The 21,285-nt window shown below is 26.4% G+C and overlaps 1 protein-coding gene across 15 annotated transcripts in view; it reads left to right on the top strand.

Annotated features, from left to right (window-relative positions):
• Positions 1-21,285, top strand: part of LOC111619461 (coiled-coil domain-containing protein CG32809-like) — a 147,313-nt gene that overhangs the window by 120,876 nt on the left and 5,152 nt on the right. For 8 of the 15 annotated variants that reach the window (XM_023361183.1, XM_023361175.1, XM_023361186.1 and 5 more), the window contains 15 exons: positions 1,129-1,327; positions 2,299-2,446; positions 3,876-4,032; positions 7,224-7,310; positions 7,739-7,882; positions 7,950-8,286; positions 8,405-8,541; positions 10,491-10,541; positions 11,514-11,624; positions 11,975-12,123; positions 12,266-12,381; positions 14,397-14,527; positions 15,742-15,817; positions 15,942-16,025; positions 18,944-19,061. In XM_023361183.1, coding sequence (XP_023216951.1) covers positions 1,129-1,327; positions 2,299-2,446; positions 3,876-4,032; positions 7,224-7,310; positions 7,739-7,882; positions 7,950-8,286; positions 8,405-8,541; positions 10,491-10,541; positions 11,514-11,624; positions 11,975-12,123; positions 12,266-12,381; positions 14,397-14,527; positions 15,742-15,817; positions 15,942-16,025; positions 18,944-19,061 — 2,045 coding nt within the window. Of the gene's footprint in view, positions 1-1,128; positions 1,328-2,298; positions 2,447-3,875; positions 4,033-4,199; positions 4,292-5,717; positions 5,875-7,223; positions 7,311-7,738; positions 7,883-7,949; positions 8,287-8,404; positions 8,542-10,490; positions 10,542-11,513; positions 11,625-11,974; positions 12,124-12,265; positions 12,382-14,396; positions 14,528-15,741; positions 15,818-15,941; positions 16,026-18,943; positions 19,062-21,285 lie in introns of all 15 variants that reach the window. The other 7 variants (XM_023361176.1, XM_023361177.1, XM_023361178.1 and 4 more) reach the window with 7 other exon arrangements.

Raw genomic sequence — 21,285 nt, 5'->3', positions numbered from 1 at the left:
ACAACCATTGGATGTATTGTAGATAAGAAAACATTTCTCGAATCGTTTCCGAAGGAATTATTACTACTTTATCCACTTTCAAAAGTTTGACAGTAGAGAAATTATAATCCCATTCATAAGATGGCACGTAAAAGTGAAATTCTTAAAATCGACGACGAGAGATAAAAGACTGGTTAGAATTATAAAATGTAATTTTGTAGAAGAATGATGTTAGCAAATGCGGATGACACCTTCTTCTGTCACATTTGTTTTAATGACGAGACTTTATTCCAATTTAATGGAGTGGCAAACCGCTATTACCAGCTTTGCTCAGTACGTACTTTAAAGGATATCCGCATCAAACTTGAAGTTTCTGTATAATGTTTTACTAATTAATTATAGTAAATGGATGCTGACATTTTTATCATAATATAAATGCTTTCGGCAAGAATGTCTTTGAAAGAATTACGTGTATATTTTTACATTGGCCAGCTTTTATTATCCTATTTTCTTTTTATATAAAATTTTCTACGTGTAAATTAATTAATTTATTAGCTTCAAATTTCATCGATAAGAGTTAATTTGAGACTATTCTTTGTCGTACAGTACATTGATTGAATACTTTCCTTCTTCTACAAAAGAATGGTCTTTTACTTTTTTTTTTCCTATTATTTTTGAAAAAATAAACTTCTCATTTAACTCGTTAACGATCTTCGTGAGATTTTTTTTTTCTGTTTTAAAAAGTAAGAAAAATATTCCATGTCATTTTCTGGTCCGAAAAACGAGTCCCGAAAATCTGATATATTGGAAATTTTGATGATAAATGTCGATAGAATCTTCAACCGATTTTTTACGTTTTCACATTCTCGAGTTGAATTTATTTATATAAAAATGTAATATTCAGTAAGAATTTCTTCTTCTTCTTCTTTTTTTTTAAATGAAAAATTTATATAATAAATATTTAATTTCTGTATTTTAATTGCAATTTGAAAGTTTCATTGTATTCAAATTAGCATTAAACTAACCGGTTATTCAGGATTATCGGGTGAATTTGATTATATTTCTTTGGTAAATTCGAATTTAAATCGATATAAAATAACCTAAATTGATATTTCTAAAATGTATTTTCTTTTTTTTTACCCCCTAAAGGTTTGGTGTTCTTGCAATATTTAAGCGAAACCAAACGGGCTCTTCTGCCCAACGAGATAACCTCTATGGATACCGTTAAAGCTTTGTTTGTGCGCTCCTTCCCAAAACAGCTAACAATGGAATATCTTGATTCTCCTCATATTCGAATCTACATTCACGATCCTGCTAAAGATATGTTCTACGAATTGGAAGATCTCAGGTAGAATTCTTTAATATAGAATTAAGTTATATAATCGAAGAATTTCTTTATATTTTCAATGCTTAAAAAGTAAATTTCATCATCCTTTCAAATATAATTAAGATTGTCTGAGAAGATATTCTTATAATAAAGCAAAAAAAATTATAAGTTTAAAAATAACGCGATTTTATATAATAAAGTCTGTCCTTGAAACAAATCGATTTAATATAATACCGCTTGTAATATGATTCATTACATCATCAAACTATAATAAGACGACTCTAATATAACAAACAACAATTATTTATTACGTGTAGTAATGTAACAAATAACAATAACTAAATTACTAATTAAAACTTGATACTGTTTAAATTAAATATCCTTATTTAATTATATAATAATTATTATTGTTAAAAATAATTATGTATTTAAATAATTATTACATCAATAGCGTAAAATTCATTAAGTATTAATCCTTTAAATTAATTTTAAAGTTTCTAGTATTTATTGTATTAATTTCTTTTTTTTTTTTAATATAGTTTAATATGTTTAACATGTTTTATACAATATAATTTATTTTAATAAAATCTCAAAAACTGTCATAAAAATTAAATTTGAATACAATTATTCATAAATAATTCTGTTTAAAAAATATATAAGAACATAAATTATTATTCATTTTTTTTCTCTATCCCTCTCACAAACTTTCTTCTGTATTGTACTGTACTGTACATTTATTGAATGGCTCCATTCAGAGTTTGACTAAGCCAATTCAAACAGTTTCTTTATATTATTAGGCTGTTGGCTACCTTCCACTTCAGCGAATAATTGTATTACATGCCACTGCATGTAGTTTGTAATCTAGAAAGATCTGACTTTAATAAAGAATTGAAAATATAATAAAAAAATATATATATTAAAATTAATTTTAGATAATTTACATAAATCTTTCACTTAAAAATTTATTTATTTTATGAAAAAAAAAATAATAGGGATATTAGAGACCGATCTGTAGTACGAATTTATGAGCAAGACGTTAATGGAGGAGGTGTTTATAGCACTTGGGATCAAGATATGAGTTACTTCTCCGAACCAGAATTTGATTCAGAATATCAATCACAGCACATACACAGAACAAAGGTTAGATTATGTTTTTTTTTTTATAATCTATAAGAACAGTTTATAATTACGTATTTAGACGTTAATTAATGATAAATAAATTTAAAAATGAAACTGGTAAGTCTCGGTTTTGTTGCTAAGTAGCGGGAGGTATGTTTATAATAGTATTGAGTCAGTCTTGGCAGAACCAAATTGGTTCCTCGTTAAAAGCAGTTACTTCCTGTGTCGAAAATTCTTCGTTCAGTTCATCCTTTCTTCGACTTTCGTTAGGATAATGCAGCATTAGTCTAGTACAGAGATCACGAACAGGTATTACAATTAATTTTTGATTAATTATAAGTTAATTTATTTAATAGTTAAAGAATAAATTGTTTATCGTAATTAAAATAATTTATTTTTTTAGCTTATTTTTGTCTCTACTAAACAATTTAATTAAAGAATATATATTTAAAAAAACGTTTAATGATAATTACTCGTTTATGTTTGTCATTAGATAAGATTTTATTATATAAAAATTAGATAAAACAAATATTAAAAGGAAGAACAGGATGAAGTCAAGTATTAACAGATTTTCTAAATTTAGCAAAAATGCCAAGTTATATGAGGATAATTATTTTTTATGGAATCTTATATTTTAATTGAGAAAAAAAAAATTATTATTATTTTTTTAAATCTGTTTAATACCGATAAAGTATAATGTTTAATCGATATCTAAAGCTGGGAGAATGTAATTTCTATTCATGTTTCTGATTTAAACGGTAAACAGTGTAAATTTGGCACGCAAACTCGGTGATAAAATAAGTTCGTCCCCTTATATCACTCGGTAATTTGACAGTCTATCACTCTTCTATTTACTTATCCGTTTAAAATTATCATTAATTATGATAAAAAAAAAAAGCTTCGAGACTTCTTCTTAATTATTATATTTTTAAAAAAATTTAAAGGAAATCATTAAATTTATGATTATTATTTTTTTTAGAATTGATATCCGATCCTTAGAACTTATTAAGGCGTTGTAAATTTAGAAATAAATATATTTTATGATTGGATAAATAAGATTTCATGTGCAACAAATTGACAATGTGCCCAGTTTTAAAATATTTCAAAACGGTACAATGACTAAGAGTTGAAGGACGTTGTTATTTATGCACTTCCGTTTAACATACTTTAAAATTGACTTAAAATAAAATAGAATTAAATTATACCAAAATAGGATTTAGTCTATTACTGTAATTAATGATTTTATTTATTTCTATCTTAATATATTTGTTTAAAATCTAATTTTTAGATTCTACAAAATCAAAGTTTAAATAGACGTCTGATACTAAATTTATGTTATTTTAATAATATAATTAGTTACGTAAAACCTCTGCAATTCGATATATCGATATCTTAGATTTATATAATCATACGAAGATTAAATGTTTGTGCGGTATTTTATTCTTTGTAGACATCGAAAACGCCTCAAAGCTCCAGTTACTATGGTGCATTGATTCCGTATACAGGTAACAGTAATCGTAATCAGACTCTACCACGTGGAAATTCGAACAGGTCCTTTTCTCCTATAAGTTCAGAAAGACAGAAATCTCAAACATTACCACCTCCAGGTAAGTCGTTTAAAAAAAAAAAAAAATTAAATGTTTTGAATTAAGANCTTCAGATAATTTTTGAAGTATGAAATTTTAAAATTATGGAGAACCAGTCTGGAAAGAATTTGCGAATATTTTTAATAATAAGATTTATGCTTAATAGTAATAAGACGTTAATGGAGGAGGTGTTTATAGCACTTGGGATCAAGATATGAGTTACTTCTCCGAACCAGAATTTGATTCAGAATATCAATCACAGCACATACACAGAACAAAGGTTAGATTATGTTTTTTTTTTTATAATCTATAAGAACAGTTTATAATTACGTATTTAGACGTTAATTAATGATAAATAAATTTAAAAATGAAACTGGTAAGTCTCGGTTTTGTTGCTAAGTAGCGGGAGGTATGTTTATAATAGTATTGAGTCAGTCTTGGCAGAACCAAATTGGTTCCTCGTTAAAAGCAGTTACTTCCTGTGTCGAAAATTCTTCGTTCAGTTCATCCTTTCTTCGACTTTCGTTAGGATAATGCAGCATTAGTCTAGTACAGAGATCACGAACAGGTATTACAATTAATTTTTGATTAATTATAAGTTAATTTATTTAATAGTTAAAGAATAAATTGTTTATCGTAATTAAAATAATTTATTTTTTTAGCTTATTTTTGTCTCTACTAAACAATTTAATTAAAGAATATATATTTAAAAAAACGTTTAATGATAATTACTCGTTTATGTTTGTCATTAGATAAGATTTTATTATATAAAAATTAGATAAAACAAATATTAAAAGGAAGAACAGGATGAAGTCAAGTATTAACAGATTTTCTAAATTTAGCAAAAATGCCAAGTTATATGAGGATAATTATTTTTTATGGAATCTTATATTTTAATTGAGAAAAAAAAAATTATTATTATTTTTTTAAATCTGTTTAATACCGATAAAGTATAATGTTTAATCGATATCTAAAGCTGGGAGAATGTAATTTCTATTCATGTTTCTGATTTAAACGGTAAACAGTGTAAATTTGGCACGCAAACTCGGTGATAAAATAAGTTCGTCCCCTTATATCACTCGGTAATTTGACAGTCTATCACTCTTCTATTTACTTATCCGTTTAAAATTATCATTAATTATGATAAAAAAAAGCTTCGAGACTTCTTCTTAATTATTATATTTTTAAAAAAATTTAAAGGAAATCATTAAATTTATGATTATTATTTTTTTTAGAATTGATATCCGATCCTTAGAACTTATTAAGGCGTTGTAAATTTAGAAATAAATATATTTTATGATTGGATAAATAAGATTTCATGTGCAACAAATTGACAATGTGCCCAGTTTTAAAATATTTCAAAACGGTACAATGACTAAGAGTTGAAGGACGTTGTTATTTATGCACTTCCGTTTAACATACTTTAAAATTGACTTAAAATAAAATAGAATTAAATTATACCAAAATAGGATTTAGTCTATTACTGTAATTAATGATTTTATTTATTTCTATCTTAATATATTTGTTTAAAATCTAATTTTTAGATTCTACAAAATCAAAGTTTAAATAGACGTCTGATACTAAATTTATGTTATTTTAATAATATAATTAGTTACGTAAAACCTCTGCAATTCGATATATCGATATCTTAGATTTATATAATCATACGAAGATTAAATGTTTGTGCGGTATTTTATTCTTTGTAGACATCGAAAACGCCTCAAAGCTCCAGTTACTATGGTGCATTGATTCCGTATACAGGTAACAGTAATCGTAATCAGACTCTACCACGTGGAAATTCGAACAGGTCCTTTTCTCCTATAAGTTCAGAAAGACAGAAATCTCAAACATTACCACCTCCAGGTAAGTCGTTTAAAAAAAAAAAAAAATTAAATGTTTTGAATTAAGAATTAAGGTCAATTTTGTATATTAAAATTTAGATTAATTTATGAATGAAAAGTTGTAAATTTCATGTAATTGATTAATTTTTTTTTTGTATGAATGGAAACGAAATTGATCGATTTATCGAATGAATTTTAACGTAAACGTAAAATTTATTATATGATGATATAATTCAGAAATTTAACGAATTAATATTATTATTTCTTTAATAATTATTAAATTAAAAGACTTTAAATATAAAAATGTAAAGTATTTTTTAAGTGCATTATACTGTATAAACATTTACTATACATAACGAAGTAATTATATTTATTTTTAGTAAAGGTTAACCTTAACTCGCATGAATTGAAATAAATATTCTTCAGATATTTATCGAAATCATTCGTTAGTTTTAATAGTTTTACGTTTTAAAACTTGGTAATTCATAACGTATAAAAATATTCCCTAACGAATTTTTCAAAGTAATTACTAAATGTAATTAGCTAAAGATTTTTAATGAGATATTGAAGAAAAACTAGAATAAATTCTCAATTTAACGATAACATATTTTGGTAATTACACGCCGAATAAATCTAATTATAGGATTATAAAAACAAAGTTATGTATGATATAGGCCTATATATATATATATATATATATAGGCTATATAATAGATTATTTTTTAAAAAAATAATGAATAAATATTAAAGAAATAAAGTATAAATTTATCAGAACTGAAAATAAATTGGAATCTACATGAATATTTAGATTTGTTTGTTTACTTTAAATAACACTGAAAGAGTGAAAAATATCAAATAAATAAAATAAAATTGTTGCATAAGAACTTGTTTATAACGAAACTAAAATCAATATGTTATAAATAGGATCTATATAATCCAATTTAATATAAGTTATTCATATATATCAATATGGACAGAATTTACTGTATATGTAAATGTAAGTCTTTATACATTATGGAAGGTTATCTAATATAATAAGATTGAAAGTTTCTTAAATTAAATAAGGTACATTCGTCTACCAAAATATATTTGTACTTGAGATATGATACAAATAATTCAAGATTATTTTAATTACATTGATGTTATATCGCATTGTAATATTTGTAATATACGTTTCGGAAAATCTTTGTATAGAAATTAATAGTTACAAAACTAATAATTTTTAAACTGGTGTTTTTTTTTATCACAAGTTCTTCAGATAATTTTTGAATTATGAAATTTTAAAATTATGGAGAGCCAGTCTGGAAAGAATTTGCGAATATTTTTAATAATAAGATTTATGCTTAATTGTAATTATTGACTCAATCACAGGATCGCCTTTCACGTATCCTCGAACAAAACCATACCCGGTACCTCCTGTACCTCCTGAAAGATTTTCAGGTTTTTCTATGTCTCCTGGTAAGATTTCTTTTAAATGGTTGTTTCTGTTGTGATAAAACCCCCCATACTCATTTATAGAACTGTAAATGCTATAATTATTGGGAAACAGATAATAATACAATGTATCTGTAGTTATGACTCAACTTCTTTCGAAGTTTTAGTGATTATAGAAGCATACTGTAGGTCTATAGATATATAAATAACAGAGTTATTTCTTTCTAACGCTTTCCGTAGCTCATTATCGCTTATTTATCTGTTAGATTTCAAAATTTTATTTGATTGAACTTAAACAATTTCAATAACACGTTTCGCTGCTGTAAATAATGCTTATTGATTAATATACCAATTGTACGTTTGCTGAACGTTATTAATACTTTTAGTATGCTTTTATTAAAATAGAAATTATATAATTGTAACTTGATATGTATTTTTGAACATTATGATAGGAAGTAATCAACCACCACCTAAACCACAAAGGTCTTTCCAGCAGGCTATGGTGCCTCTTTCAAAGGGCGTGCGTTCGACTCCAGCACCTTCCGGTCCATCGCCCGCTATCCCATCCACAAGATCTACACAGTCCAGAACACTTGGTAAGCTTAATAAAAAGACTTTAAACAAACAAAAGTACTAGAAAACTTTGTGAAAATCTTTTATTAGTTAGCATGGGATGCATTACCGTTACAGAAAGGCGTCACGAACCACAAGGGGCGTACAGGGCACTACCGGAGAGACCTTATTCAGCAGCAGGTACCCCATCATATCAGTCTTCTCCAGAGAGACGTTACGAATTGCCATACCATTCATCTCCGGAGAGAAGAACTCATGAAGCAGGGTACGTTTCTTCCCCCGAAAGGAGACCAGACCATCAGCGAGGTTTCCCAGGTTTTGGTAGTAGCACACCATCATCGTACGATGACAGTAGTACTTATTACGGGGAAAGGATTTATGGTACAAGGTCTGGGAGCGTTACTCCAGTTATAGATGAAGAAGCAAGGTGAATGTCCTTTTTCGTCATTGAAATGCAAGTGGTGACTAGCAGCAAAGAAAAAAAGTAAATAAAATAACAAAAAATTTAATGATAGAACTTATTTCTAAACTATTTCTATATTTAGAATGAGGATGGAGTACATGGAACGTCAGTTAGCTAATCTTACTGGATTAGTACAGAAAGCCTTAACAGCACCTCCAGGAAGAAAACAAGATCAGATTCCTACAAGGGATATTGAACTGGTAAAAGAGATACGTCATGGTAGGTTTAAAAAAATATTTGAATGACATTTTTTAAATTTTACCAATAGTTTTTTTTAAAATAAAATTCGGCCTAGCAGATTTTGGTTTGGGATAATATAATTAGCCCTATATAAGAAGCAATTAATTTGTATTATTCCTATCTTATATAAACGTTTTTACAAGATAAGGAAAAAAAAAAGAAAAATAGAAGAATATCTTACAACATAATATAGATTTACATTCTTTCTATTTTAAACTCTTCTTATATTACAAAGACGAGACAGAAATAATTTTAATCTAGATTTATGTTATATGATTCCTGTCGCAAACAATCGATAGTGTATATCTGATCTCTGCCGTTTTAGACTACGTGCATGCAACAATATAAGACTAGGAAATCAAATTGCAATTTTTGAATTATTCAGCTTTTTTTTCCTTCTATTTTTTCCATTAGTTTTAATACAAAGGATTATCTAAATTTCTAGTTGTTAGACTACTCCACTACTAGATCGGGTATGCTTATAATGTTGATCGATTTTAGGTGTAGAGAGTGAATCACTGGAGAAAAACTGAAGTCCTATCATGGTTTTTGAACAGAACAACGATCATTATCTTGTAGAAAAGTTCAGAATAGGATACCACAAACATAATAGAATGATGCGTTGTAACGTGATTGATAAATGATTCTCCTGTTTCACCAAAGATACCATCTATCTATGCCATGTTTTTTCCTTTATAAAAATTTGCTTGCATCCATTACTTTTTTTTTTTTAACATATTTTCTGATTTATTTAGTTATCTAAAAATATATTATTTTGTTTGTTTAGAGTCATAGTTACAAACCTATACTTAGTATAGTAGAAAGTAGACTTACATAATGCTCTATTGATTTTTTTATGACTACTTGCATTACTTTTCAATAAATTGCAGACTTTTTGTTATCACTGCATGCATGTTTTAGAAAATTCACTGAAATTAAGTTATTAAATAAATTTAAATACAGTATATCACAGTTAAACAGAATAAATTTGAGAAAATTACATATATCAGTAAAATTTTAAATTTTATAAGCTTAGATATGCAAATACATCTTTTAAATTATATACAGTTTAAAATTTATATATATTTGACAGAATTAATGAATATATTAAATTACAGTAAATGTTTATTAAATAATTCTTGTATCCATACAAAGATTGTTACACACACACACACACACATACACATATATATAATTTGTATAGTTATATTTTGCTTTATTCTTTTAATTTATTTATTTAATTCATGTTTGAAATTTTTCAAATATTTTTTGTTAAAAACCATGTATTTTTATATAAAAGCTTATTTTATATAATCTAATTTGGAGCAACATTAAAAAGAAAATAAAAAGTCTTTTTTCAGTTTCAAAATTCAATTACTTGTCACATGCATTCTTAATAGTACTTATTAACCATATATATCAGTAATTTGTTATAATTACATTATTTTAAAAAAATTATGAATCACAAAGATAATTAAACAATTAATTTACTGCATGTTTTATTTTTAAATAACCTTCTTAGGGTATTTTTTACAAATTAAAATGCAAAATAAAAATTTTAATTTTTAATCATGCAAAGTTATTATTATGATTGTTCATTAAGCTAACAATTTAATATATATTTTATATATTCTTGCTTTTTGAATTATTTAAATAAAAGTATAAAATAATTTTATTATTATAGAATGCTTGAGATAATTTAAGGCAAGTGGATATAATATCAATTCTTGTGGCATCATTACTAATTCTTGTAGTGTTAATACAGAAAATGCTGTAATAAATTATTCTTGTGTCATCAAACTGTTAATGAAGAATTTGAGACCTTATTAAAGAAAAACACTTTTATAAACATACTATAGATAAATTACATTTGTTTATGTAAAGCGTTATAATGAGAACTCACTAATTCCCACTCACTACATTTCCAGCAGAAGGTGAAGAAGAAGATAGTTCAGAATGTAAAGCCGTCTCCCTGCAAGGTTTGTTTTCATGCCTGCATGAAGTTATTGCAATGGTTTTTGGGCATGTGCAATTAATTTCATTATTTTTTTTTATTAAAAAACACTTATAAACTAAATATGTGCTTAATTATTGCATGAATATTTTATCAACTAAACTGTTTTTCTAAATGATTTATTTATACATTTATCTTATTATTTTTACTGCTTTGTTTTATAGTTAAAGCTTTCAACACTTACTGATGAATTTTCTTTTCATAAAAGGTATTATTTGAGAAACCATCAATATCTTGAATGCTTTGGAAAACTTGAAATAACTGGCAGTGAAATTTTACACCCTTTTTTTAAAGTAGAAATAACATTTATCAGAAATAACATCTTTTTGATTTTATTTTACTAATCTCAGAAAATGTATTAAAATAAATTAGTACATGCTCAATGATAAAGTCATTCAGTTACTATATCACAGTTAAGATAGTTAAAAAAAGCAAGAATCATTTTTAAAAAATAAAGTAAATCAATGAATATATTGTTTTATGAAACAGTTTTAATTTACTGCACGTAACAGAGTAGATTAGAAACAGCATGACTAATGGCAAATTTATGCTTCTTTTTCCTCCCAAATTAACCCAAATCCTCTGTGCTCAATACCTATGTGATAATTAGTAGTGCAGGTTATAATTTTTTTTGTTTTATTTATATTTGTTTATACATTGTGTGCATTTTATATATAATTTATTTTATTTTATGGAAAAAAAAAACAAGATTTATTCTTTCAGAACATTGCTACAAACGTTAACTTTCTAAAAGTAATAAATTAAAAATTATTAATTAAGCTCATCTCATATATATTTAAGTAAAATATATCAATGCACAAGAATAAGTTTTAGATCCACTCTCAGACCTAAATACAAAGTATAAAAAATCAAGAATTGAACCATTTTCACCATATGAAAGAATTCTTTATTTTATTTCTTAACTTTTGACCTCCAGAAAGAGAAGTACGTGGCAGTGGATCATTAAAACCTGCCCCACCACCCAAACCCAGTTTATTACCAGCAGGTGCCATAGATGTACGTCCTTATTCTACTGGTAACGTTAAAGGTATCTTTGTCCTATTACCTATAAATCTAGCTAGGCATTGCCCATTAAGGTGCTTTTTCATTAAATCAATCATGTCTTGTTTTCTTCCTCTTTTAAAACTATCTTTTGAGTTTAAACTAAAGTCTAAAAACTTTGGTTTACTATTACTTTTTAAGAATCCTTAAAAATTTTAAGTTTAAACTTTTCAGTTAAATAAAATAAATATATTAATTTACAAATACATATTAGTTTTTCTACAGCTTTGTCTTCAAACACAGTATTATGCATTTTAAACATTTCTCATAATGCTGTATGTAGAAGACAGTGTTTCTAAGTAATTACTGCAATTTTAAAATTTAAACCCTTTCCAGAATTAACGCCTGAATTATATCTCCAATTACGTCATCTAAGAAAACAAACCAAAGATCTTAGAGTTGAAGTTCGTAATTTACGAAGAATGGCACAAGCTCAAGCGGTGACTGCTAGGGAGACGGTGAGGGAAACTTGCCTTAAAATAAAGGTAATAAATTTTTAAAATAGAAGAGTTTGTTTAATTTATAAAATCATTTATATATTTGTTAGCTATTCAGACAAACTTTATAAACACGAATTTTATTTTTATAAGTTGTAGTTTTTTTTTAAAATCAATATTCTATTTATAGTCAATGTTGGCATCTGCCCATGTGGGTGAAGATCAAGTATGTGCTGAAAGGTTAAGAGTTTCTAGAGAAGAAGAACTTTATAGACAAGATGTTACTCAATTAGAAAAAGATCTGTCGTAAGAATTAATTTTGAATAAAGTATATTTAATTGTTGTTTAAAATTATCGCTTTTTATTAATATATAATAACATTTTTAGAAATGTTAGTCATGAGATTTAATCATTTTATTAATTTATGTTTTATAGTACAGTAGACCACACTATAACACTGTAGATAATTCCGTGTTATATGAATTCCATGTTGTACGAGTCACTTAGATTTTACAACTACGTGTGCCGGGCTGTGAACGGCTCACGTATTTGTAAAATCTAAGTGATTCGTATAACACGAAATTATCTACAGTATTATAGGGGGATCTACTGTATATCTGCGCGAAAGATCGCCGAGTTTCGAATGGGAGTCAGAGTTCGGATCTCGTTTGGAGCAATTACTATTTTAATATTAATACTTTTCAGTGAAAATTATTTGCATTTTTAAAGTGAGATCCTTATTGATGCAAATTATATGTTTAAATATCATTTAAACACGCATAAGTGAGCCGGCCGAATAGTCCAGGCGGCTAAGGAATCAGTACTACCATTTTGGAGGACTCGGAACCGAACTCGGGCGAGTGAAAACCCCAGGAATTCTTCATATTCCGAGTACATCGGGCCTGTTTCTTCCGATTCATCATCCCATTACAGGCTTAGCCTAATCTACGATAAGACTGTAAAAATACTCTCTTTGTGCCGACAGGTCAAAAAGAGTTAACATAAAAAATTAAGAAAACAATAATTAATTTTAAAAGAGAATTATTCTGTATAAAATGCGCGTTCTATTATAATGTAACACTAATTTATACGTGCATGCTACACTGTTACAATTTCTAACATTTGTCTAGTCAAACTGCTTTTTGCCCAAACGGAAAGTCGTTTCTTATCATCTGTTTAATGAAAAGTAAAAATATATTCATTAGGAATCGCATCGTTTCCGATTTACATATCCAAAAAGTTAAAGCTACACGTTATCTCTTTTTGATATTTGCCATGCAAAACATGAAGTGCCTCCTGGAAGTAGCCTCACACAGTTATAAGCACTTTCATTATAATTGTCAATAGTGGCATGCAGTCGTCTCTGGAATGTCGTTGATGACTACATTCCGAAACGCAGCAATTCTGTAATATACTCCACATTTGTTAAAATGCATGATTATGGGCCAAAATTATTCATATACTACACCAATAACTATAATAATAATTACATTAGAAATTAAAACTTTTAAGAGCAATGTAAAGCAATTACAGTAATGTCATGCAACTTAAAAATCTAACTTAATTGATAAGTGACTCATTAGATAAAATCACCGAGTGCCTGTTGGTCGTGGGTTCGCATCTGACAAACGGACTGGCCGCGTGGAGTTTCCGAGTTTTTTCGCTTGTCTAACACCTAAATAGAGGACAACTTCTCGTAAAAAGTCATTCCAGGAGGCGGTCTCCCCTTGGCAGCTTGCCCACATATTGTGTTGCCGTATCCCATCAAACCAATCAGCCTTGTGTTAAAATTTTTGCTCTAGATCTCTTATTTATAGTTCTTACCCTCTGCTTAGCAGTGGCGTACCGTAGTGGGGGCGACAGGGGCGGCCCGCCCCGGGCGGCACTTTTTAAGGGGCGGCAAAATTTCACAATAAATACAGTAATAATATCTTGTAAAAATTTGAAACATCCTAATCTATACGTGCATCGCGCCTACGATAGTGCTATCGTCCGGACAGTCCGGGAATCGGCTAGCCGTCCGGGTGAACTAGTAATTTTTTCATCCGAGGAAATCCTGTGAAACCTGTTGACCCTTTTTTTTTTTGTTTGTACGATTCATTCGCGTTCATATACACCACTAATATACAATAGAACTATTTTAAACAAGTCGCTGCACTACCACCGAATTTTTCATTGCTTGTTCTGTGGCAAAACTGAATTTTGGTCTGTTAAATTGAAATACAGTAGAGCATCGATTATCCGACCCCGATCNTTATAAAATCTAATCAAAACTTTTATTATGTATAATAAATTTATTCTATAAAAAATATATTTTCTAGTGAATTAGAAAGCCAAGTTGAGGAACTGAGGGGAAATGTAATCAATCGAAGATGTCGAGTTAACATGAGTGATGTAGAAAGTATGGCTCTTGTTCTTAGTCGTGCAAGTAAAACTGTAGCCGATTTAAAAGGTAATTTTAAGAAAATATATTTTATGCATTTTAGATACAAACAAGATATTTCTTTTAGAGTAATCTGTTGTCAATCATTTATCAAATATAAAAAATAATTTGTATTTATCATAGCAATAAAACTTGAACCCATCATAATCACACAAAGATGTAGAAATAAAGTTAGATAAAAACCCTCCATTAAAGAAATGTCCAACAATAAAGAATACCTAAGAGCATTTTTGTGTTTTAAGCTTATATAAAATTTATTGAAAGAATTGTGTTTGGTTTGATTTAAACATATCTATATCTACTTACAATATAATAAATGAATTGTTATACAGAATTATTTCAAATTATAATTAAAAAAACTAAAAAAATTCTTATAACTTTTGTAAATTATAAAATTTCAATTTTTGCAGAAAATTTGCTATAATAAGCAAATTTCTGATAAAAATATTTTCATTAGCATTAAAATTTTACTATTTTAAAAATTCTTTATAATTTGAATAAAATTGACTAATTGCATTTGATAATTATTCTTTTTGTATTTTGCATAAAAAATGAATTTTGTAGTGTTTATCATCATGACAGCAGCATGTATTAATTTGCATATACTTTGTATTATGTACAAATTATATAAATTGCTAGTTTTACTTTCTTATTTTTACCAAAACAAAAATAGATAAATGTGTATTTTTTTGTGAAAATAGATTACATAATCTGTAAAAATAATCCTATTTTTGATCAGTGTGCATACAAAGTGAGATATAAAACATGCCACAATATAATCTTTGCAACATATCCAAAAGTAGACAATCTTTGATAAGTAAAATCACTTTATCATTGTTGACAGTTCTGTAGAGATGTTATTGGTTTCTATTGTGACAATTCTTATTTGACAAATTATTATGGTGTACCATCATTTTATTCATGATACATTTACTTTGTGTTCAATATGTTGTCACAGAACTAGGTGTATATATATATATATTCTAGGTACTGTACATATTGTTATATAGGCTCCTTTAAAATAATATGCTTTTAAACTTTTCAAGTAATGAAAATCAAATTAATTTCTATTAAGGATAGTAAATTAAATATTGATAAATTATGTTTATGTATTTAATTTTAATTTTAGGCAATAAATATGAACTTGAATATAAAAATTTAAACCACAATCTTATCACAAGCCTTTAAAAATCTTTTATTTTTCAATTTATGAATATTTTTAGCTCGATTTCCAAATCTTCAAGAAAATTTGAAATCTGTTATGACAGCAGAAATGGAAATGGTTGTCAAAGAAGAGAAGTGAGATATTTTATTATTAAATATATTTTTCATAAATAAAAAAAAATAAACAATTTATGTATATATCATTTTCTGAAATAATAAGAAAAGAGTATAGTTTTAAATTCTATACTTTTAATTATAGATTTTTGAAAGAAGAACCTGATCGTTTGGAAACTGCGCTTCGTAGATGTAAAAAGTTAACAGGAACTCTAGTAACTTTAAAAAGGTAAATATATGTTTATAAGTCTTAACTAAAATATATAATTTATAAAATATTTTTAAAAATCAATGAATAGTTTGTAATAAAATGCAAGTTATATTTTATTATATGATATTAGAGATATTGAAGACAAATTCAAAGTATAATTTTGTATATGCTTTACTCTTTCTATACAAATAAATTATTTGAGAGTAAATTTTATTTTATTAAATATTAACATGTGAAATTTGTGATTTTCATTACCTAGTTGTTAACATTGAATTGTGTGTGTTTTGTATATGAAATTGTCTGAAAGTATTTGTCTGCATCTGGACTATCCCCATTATGATAGTAATATAAAAAAAAAAACTGAATTTTATGATTATTAATTTCTACTCATCAAGAAAGACATTATCAAATTTTGCAGTTGCAATAAATATCATATTTTTCAAAATGTTTTTAATTTTAGACTACTAATAAAAATATTTATAATTAGATGTAGTAAACGTCAATATTTATCTTAAAAGAATTTCTTACAAATTACATTTAAAAAGAATTAATATGAGAAAATATTTAAACAGTGTGTTTACTTAATTTTTATCATATTTTTATTTGAAAGTTAGAGCTGTCCATACATTACATCCACATTTTTCTTGAAATTTTTACTTCCCCTCCTGGTCTTGTCCCAGTTTGTCCAAATTTCCATAACCACCCTCCTCTTTGGATATCCATCAAAACTCAACCACCCTTAAAACCTTTATCACTTTATGAATGGTAGATATCATAAGTAGAAACAAAAACATACAAGAAATTTTGAAATAAATATAATAAAATGTATAAATGGACATCCATGGGCAATTTTTAATTTGTGGTTAGTGAAATAAATTATATATAAAAGTTTAATTGCTTTAATGATTAAAATATAAATATATTATTTGAGAGAAATATTGAAACTTATGTTAGCAATAAAGTATCTTAGGGAAGTTTCTCCATTCACCCTCTTTAGATCAGTTATTGATTATTGTATATTGAGCTGATAGTTAGTACAGTCTTGGATATATTAACTGAAAATACTATATATATATTGGAGAAACCATTTTAAACTAAGAAAATATCTAATAATCTTATAGTTTGGATTCAAAAATAAACAAACTGTTGAAATGATTGACTAATAGGAAATAGTATGTATAATTTCAGATGTATACCTTGAATCTAAATCTAAGTATACTGATAAGTATTTTTTATCACTAATAATTTGTAGTTAGTTGGATGAAATAATTATATAAATAAACGTTTAAAATTCAGCAGCAGTTTTTGGCTATCAAACATTAGTAGCCATCACCAGATTCAATTATAGATATCTTAAACATTAACATTAAAATTATTGTTAATTTTTTATATTCATTAATGATATGTATTGTATTCTTAATGTAGTATTCTTGTTTTGAATTTAAATGTATTCATAATACATGATGTTCAAATATAGGTCTTTGAGATCATTTATATTTGAATCTGATGATGGCTACTAATATAACTGTAAATATTTGTTTATTAAAAACTACTGCTAGATTTTAAAGGTTTATTTATTTAGTTTTGCAAATTATTATAGATTTTTAATTATAGTTCTTGTTATAAAAATTTTTTCCATCTAAAGTTCAAATTTGATTTTCAAATGTAGAAATAAAGTATAACTTTTTATTGACTTTATCAGTTCTAGAATCACAACTGAATTAAGGTTTGCAAAGGCTCTTATATTTACATACATCTATATATATATATATATATATATATATAATGACAAATTTGGTAAATATTTAAATTAATTTCTAAACAAAAAGCTAAAAAGCTGATTATGTTTACAGTCTTCACAGTTTAAACAGAAATATTAAAATTAGACAAAGACCAAAAGTCAAATTTATGAAATAATTTTTTGTCGTCATTATTGTTGCAAGACAATTTTATAGAAGTCAAATAGGAGTTTCTTTTTATTAGGAAACATCTCATATTAAATAACTTTTTATAACATTTCTGAATTGATTGTTAAACCTGAAAATGGACTGTAATGTCTTTTATTCCAGAATTCTTTTCTGTATAAAATAAAAATTATAATTTCTTAATTTTATAATTTTGTATTTTGTTAAAAGAACTTTTTAAAATTCGGAATGTTTAAAATGATTATTATTTCAAGTATAATTCGTATCAATAAGTTTAATCCTTTTGAACTAAAGTTATATTTTTATAATATTGATTTTTTTTGTCTTCTTTAAAAACAAATCACATGTTCCAGAAAAATTTTTCTTTAGTGAAAAGCATTGATTTTAAATATATCATTGTCTTACTGTAATGTCAATAATAAAAACTTATTTTGAACATTCTGTAATTATTTTACTGATTTAAATTGTAGACTTTTATTTCTCTTTTTAATCTTGAATCATTTTTCATCCCAACTTCAGAAAAGAAAAAAAAAATTATTTAATTACAGCATAAATATTATTGAGTCTCAAAATATTCCTTTTTAAAGTTTTTGTTTGAAAATAAATATTAATTAAATGAAATATGTTGTTCATGTTATAGAGAATAAACATTAACATATAAAATAAATATTCTGTTTAAATATTCTTTTCTTTTTAATTAATGTAATTTGAAAGTATAATTAAATTGTTTAATTTCTAATTATTAAAGCCTTCTTTGTGGCATTGAAATAATAATTTTATCATATGTAGGTTTATATTCATATCTGAAACAGAAATTTTTTAACTATTAAATCCATAAGATATATATATATATATTTAATAAACAATAATACTTATATTTAAATGTGTTTGTGTGTGTGTTTAAGGCACTTTGTTAAAATATGATTGCTTTGCACTTGTATGTAGGAATTTAAATAAATATAACTTCCAATTTACAAGAAACACAAGCTTAAAATTAATCTTATTTTTCAGATTGGCTTCCGTTCAGGAACAGAGACATACAGTTAGTCATCTTCCACCTCCTCCACCTTTAGAAAAGTCTTCCTCTTCAGAAGGAGCCCATTCTGATGGTGAAACCCATGTGGTCAAGGTAAATTGAAAAATATTGAATGTTTCATAAATATAAAAATACTACATTGTTAGGCTACACTGCATTGCAAAATAAATATAAATGTTTAGTTTATATATATGTAGGGTTGACAGGAAATGTATACACTAATTCTTTATAACAAAGTTATTGGTTTAATTTACCAAACCTCTATCTAAATCTCTAACTTTTGAAAAAATAGGCCACCCTTTATTATTTATTAATAAAAAAACTAAAATTTTTAAAGTTGGTTGGTTGATGTAATTTTGTAATAAAAAAGAGTAATCAATCTAATATTGATTACTATTAATTTTAGCAAAGAACCAGTTAAGATAATTTATAAAATCCAATTTCTTTTAAAAACAATTCATCACCGATAACTTTGTAAGAAAAAAAATAGAAGAAATCCTAAATATACTGATATTATCATTAGTTAAACTAATCAAATTAATAATCATTATAATAAAAATTCTTATATTATCCAACTACGAAGAAATATCCTTATCACTAAACAAGTTTTAATTAAGAACTCTTTGTTCTCTTCCAAATCACTCCCTAACCAACCATACATCAACAGAGTGGCCGACACAGTTGGAAGCGAAGTTCCAACTTCAAAGAGAAGATAGAGTAACTATTTCCACTATTCCATTTAATTGTCGATGTTTACAAGGCTGCATATTTGCTATCCCTTTGTTCATTAGAAAGCTCTCATTGATAGCATGTCACAACATCAATGGTTTTACCAAACGCTTAAGGCACCGGTTTGCATGCTAGCAATTACGGTGATTTGTCCATTTACTTATGTAAAATATATATTTGTACATATATATATATATATATATGCAGCATGACGTTTTTCGATATTCTACTTATTCCAATACCCAGTTTTTTGCAAAAGTCTTGCGGCTTATCTCTGCATTTTTTAGCATGCGTGTATTTTTTCCTCAAACCCCAGTGTCCTCGTCCCATCATATTATGGGATGATTGCATTTATCATCTTGAAGAGAGACTCCCATTGAGGTTTACTCAAATTTATCTTTTCTTTTTTTATAAACTATTATCATTATTATTATTATTATTATTATCAACCCATCTTGATTATATTATAAGATACAATATTCTGATCTAAGTAGATATAGTCAGTCTCCTATTTATGACAAACGTTACTTATGCCCAAAAATATTTAAAAACATTTCAGAGTTTGAATAATTCATCACTCTTAATAATGGCATAGCATAACAGTTAAATGTTAATACAATACTGTAACAGACAATAAACATGTCTTATATAACAATAAATATTAAATTTATTCATATTTAACAACTCAAACTATGAGTAATATCTAAAAAATGAAAAACTTTCCGCAAAGCTTCTCAACCACAATTATCATTATAATTTTAATCTTAGGATAATTTTAAACTTATTATAGTAAATTAATAATAAATTATTTAAAAATTAACAATAAAAATAAAATCAATTCCACATGAAGACTGCAAACATAAGCAGCTTAAGTAAAGCAAGCTAATGTTTTACAGTTTTACAGTAATTTTCTAAAACAGCTCACATAAATTTTTCTATCTAATGTAAAAGTTTCATAAATTTTGTTTTATTCTTGTTTTCATAATAATTTTTTATTATTAACATCCTTTACTTGCTTGATAAAATCAATATTGACATTTTTATAAGAAAAATAAATCAATTTATGAAGATTTCTTTAAATATTCCTCATAAATTAGAGAAAAGAAATAGTTTATTCACTTGAATCAGATTTCTGATTCAAATGCTGAGATAATCTTCTATCATCTATTTATTTCAGTAAATTTAATTATCTCTTTCTAACCTGTTACTGGTGCGTCTACTAACTCTTAACGATCCAAAACAAACCAAAACTAACGTTTTTGAACCCTTATACCGGTTCTTCTTCAGGTTTTTTCAAATCTCTGATGGAAAATGCAGCTCGTAAAAACTTTAAATTCGAAATATGTAAGTTCGAATGCACGTTTCCCGTTTCCGTCGTTGTATGTCATGCGCAGTCGACTCCAAACGGGCTATCATAAATTACTATTCATAAACGCTAGCCACGCTGTTGATAACGTAATCTCTTCTTTATAATTGATGCATTGATTATCCTTAAGGTTAGCCAAGTATATGCTGGCCGCCTCTAGCCATCTGATATGGTGTACGTGCCGTGCGGTGCGGATAATTCTTGCTTTCTTAAATTCGGGTT

The sequence above is a fragment of the Centruroides sculpturatus genome, unplaced genomic scaffold, assembly GCF_000671375.1.
Source record: "Centruroides sculpturatus isolate CEXI.00-Female unplaced genomic scaffold, Cexi_2.0 scaffold107, whole genome shotgun sequence".
In the NCBI taxonomy this organism is placed as follows: Eukaryota; Metazoa; Arthropoda; class Arachnida; order Scorpiones; family Buthidae; genus Centruroides; species Centruroides sculpturatus.
The sequence above is the reverse complement of the archived record's forward strand: the minus strand, read 5'-3'. Positions and strand labels throughout refer to the sequence as shown.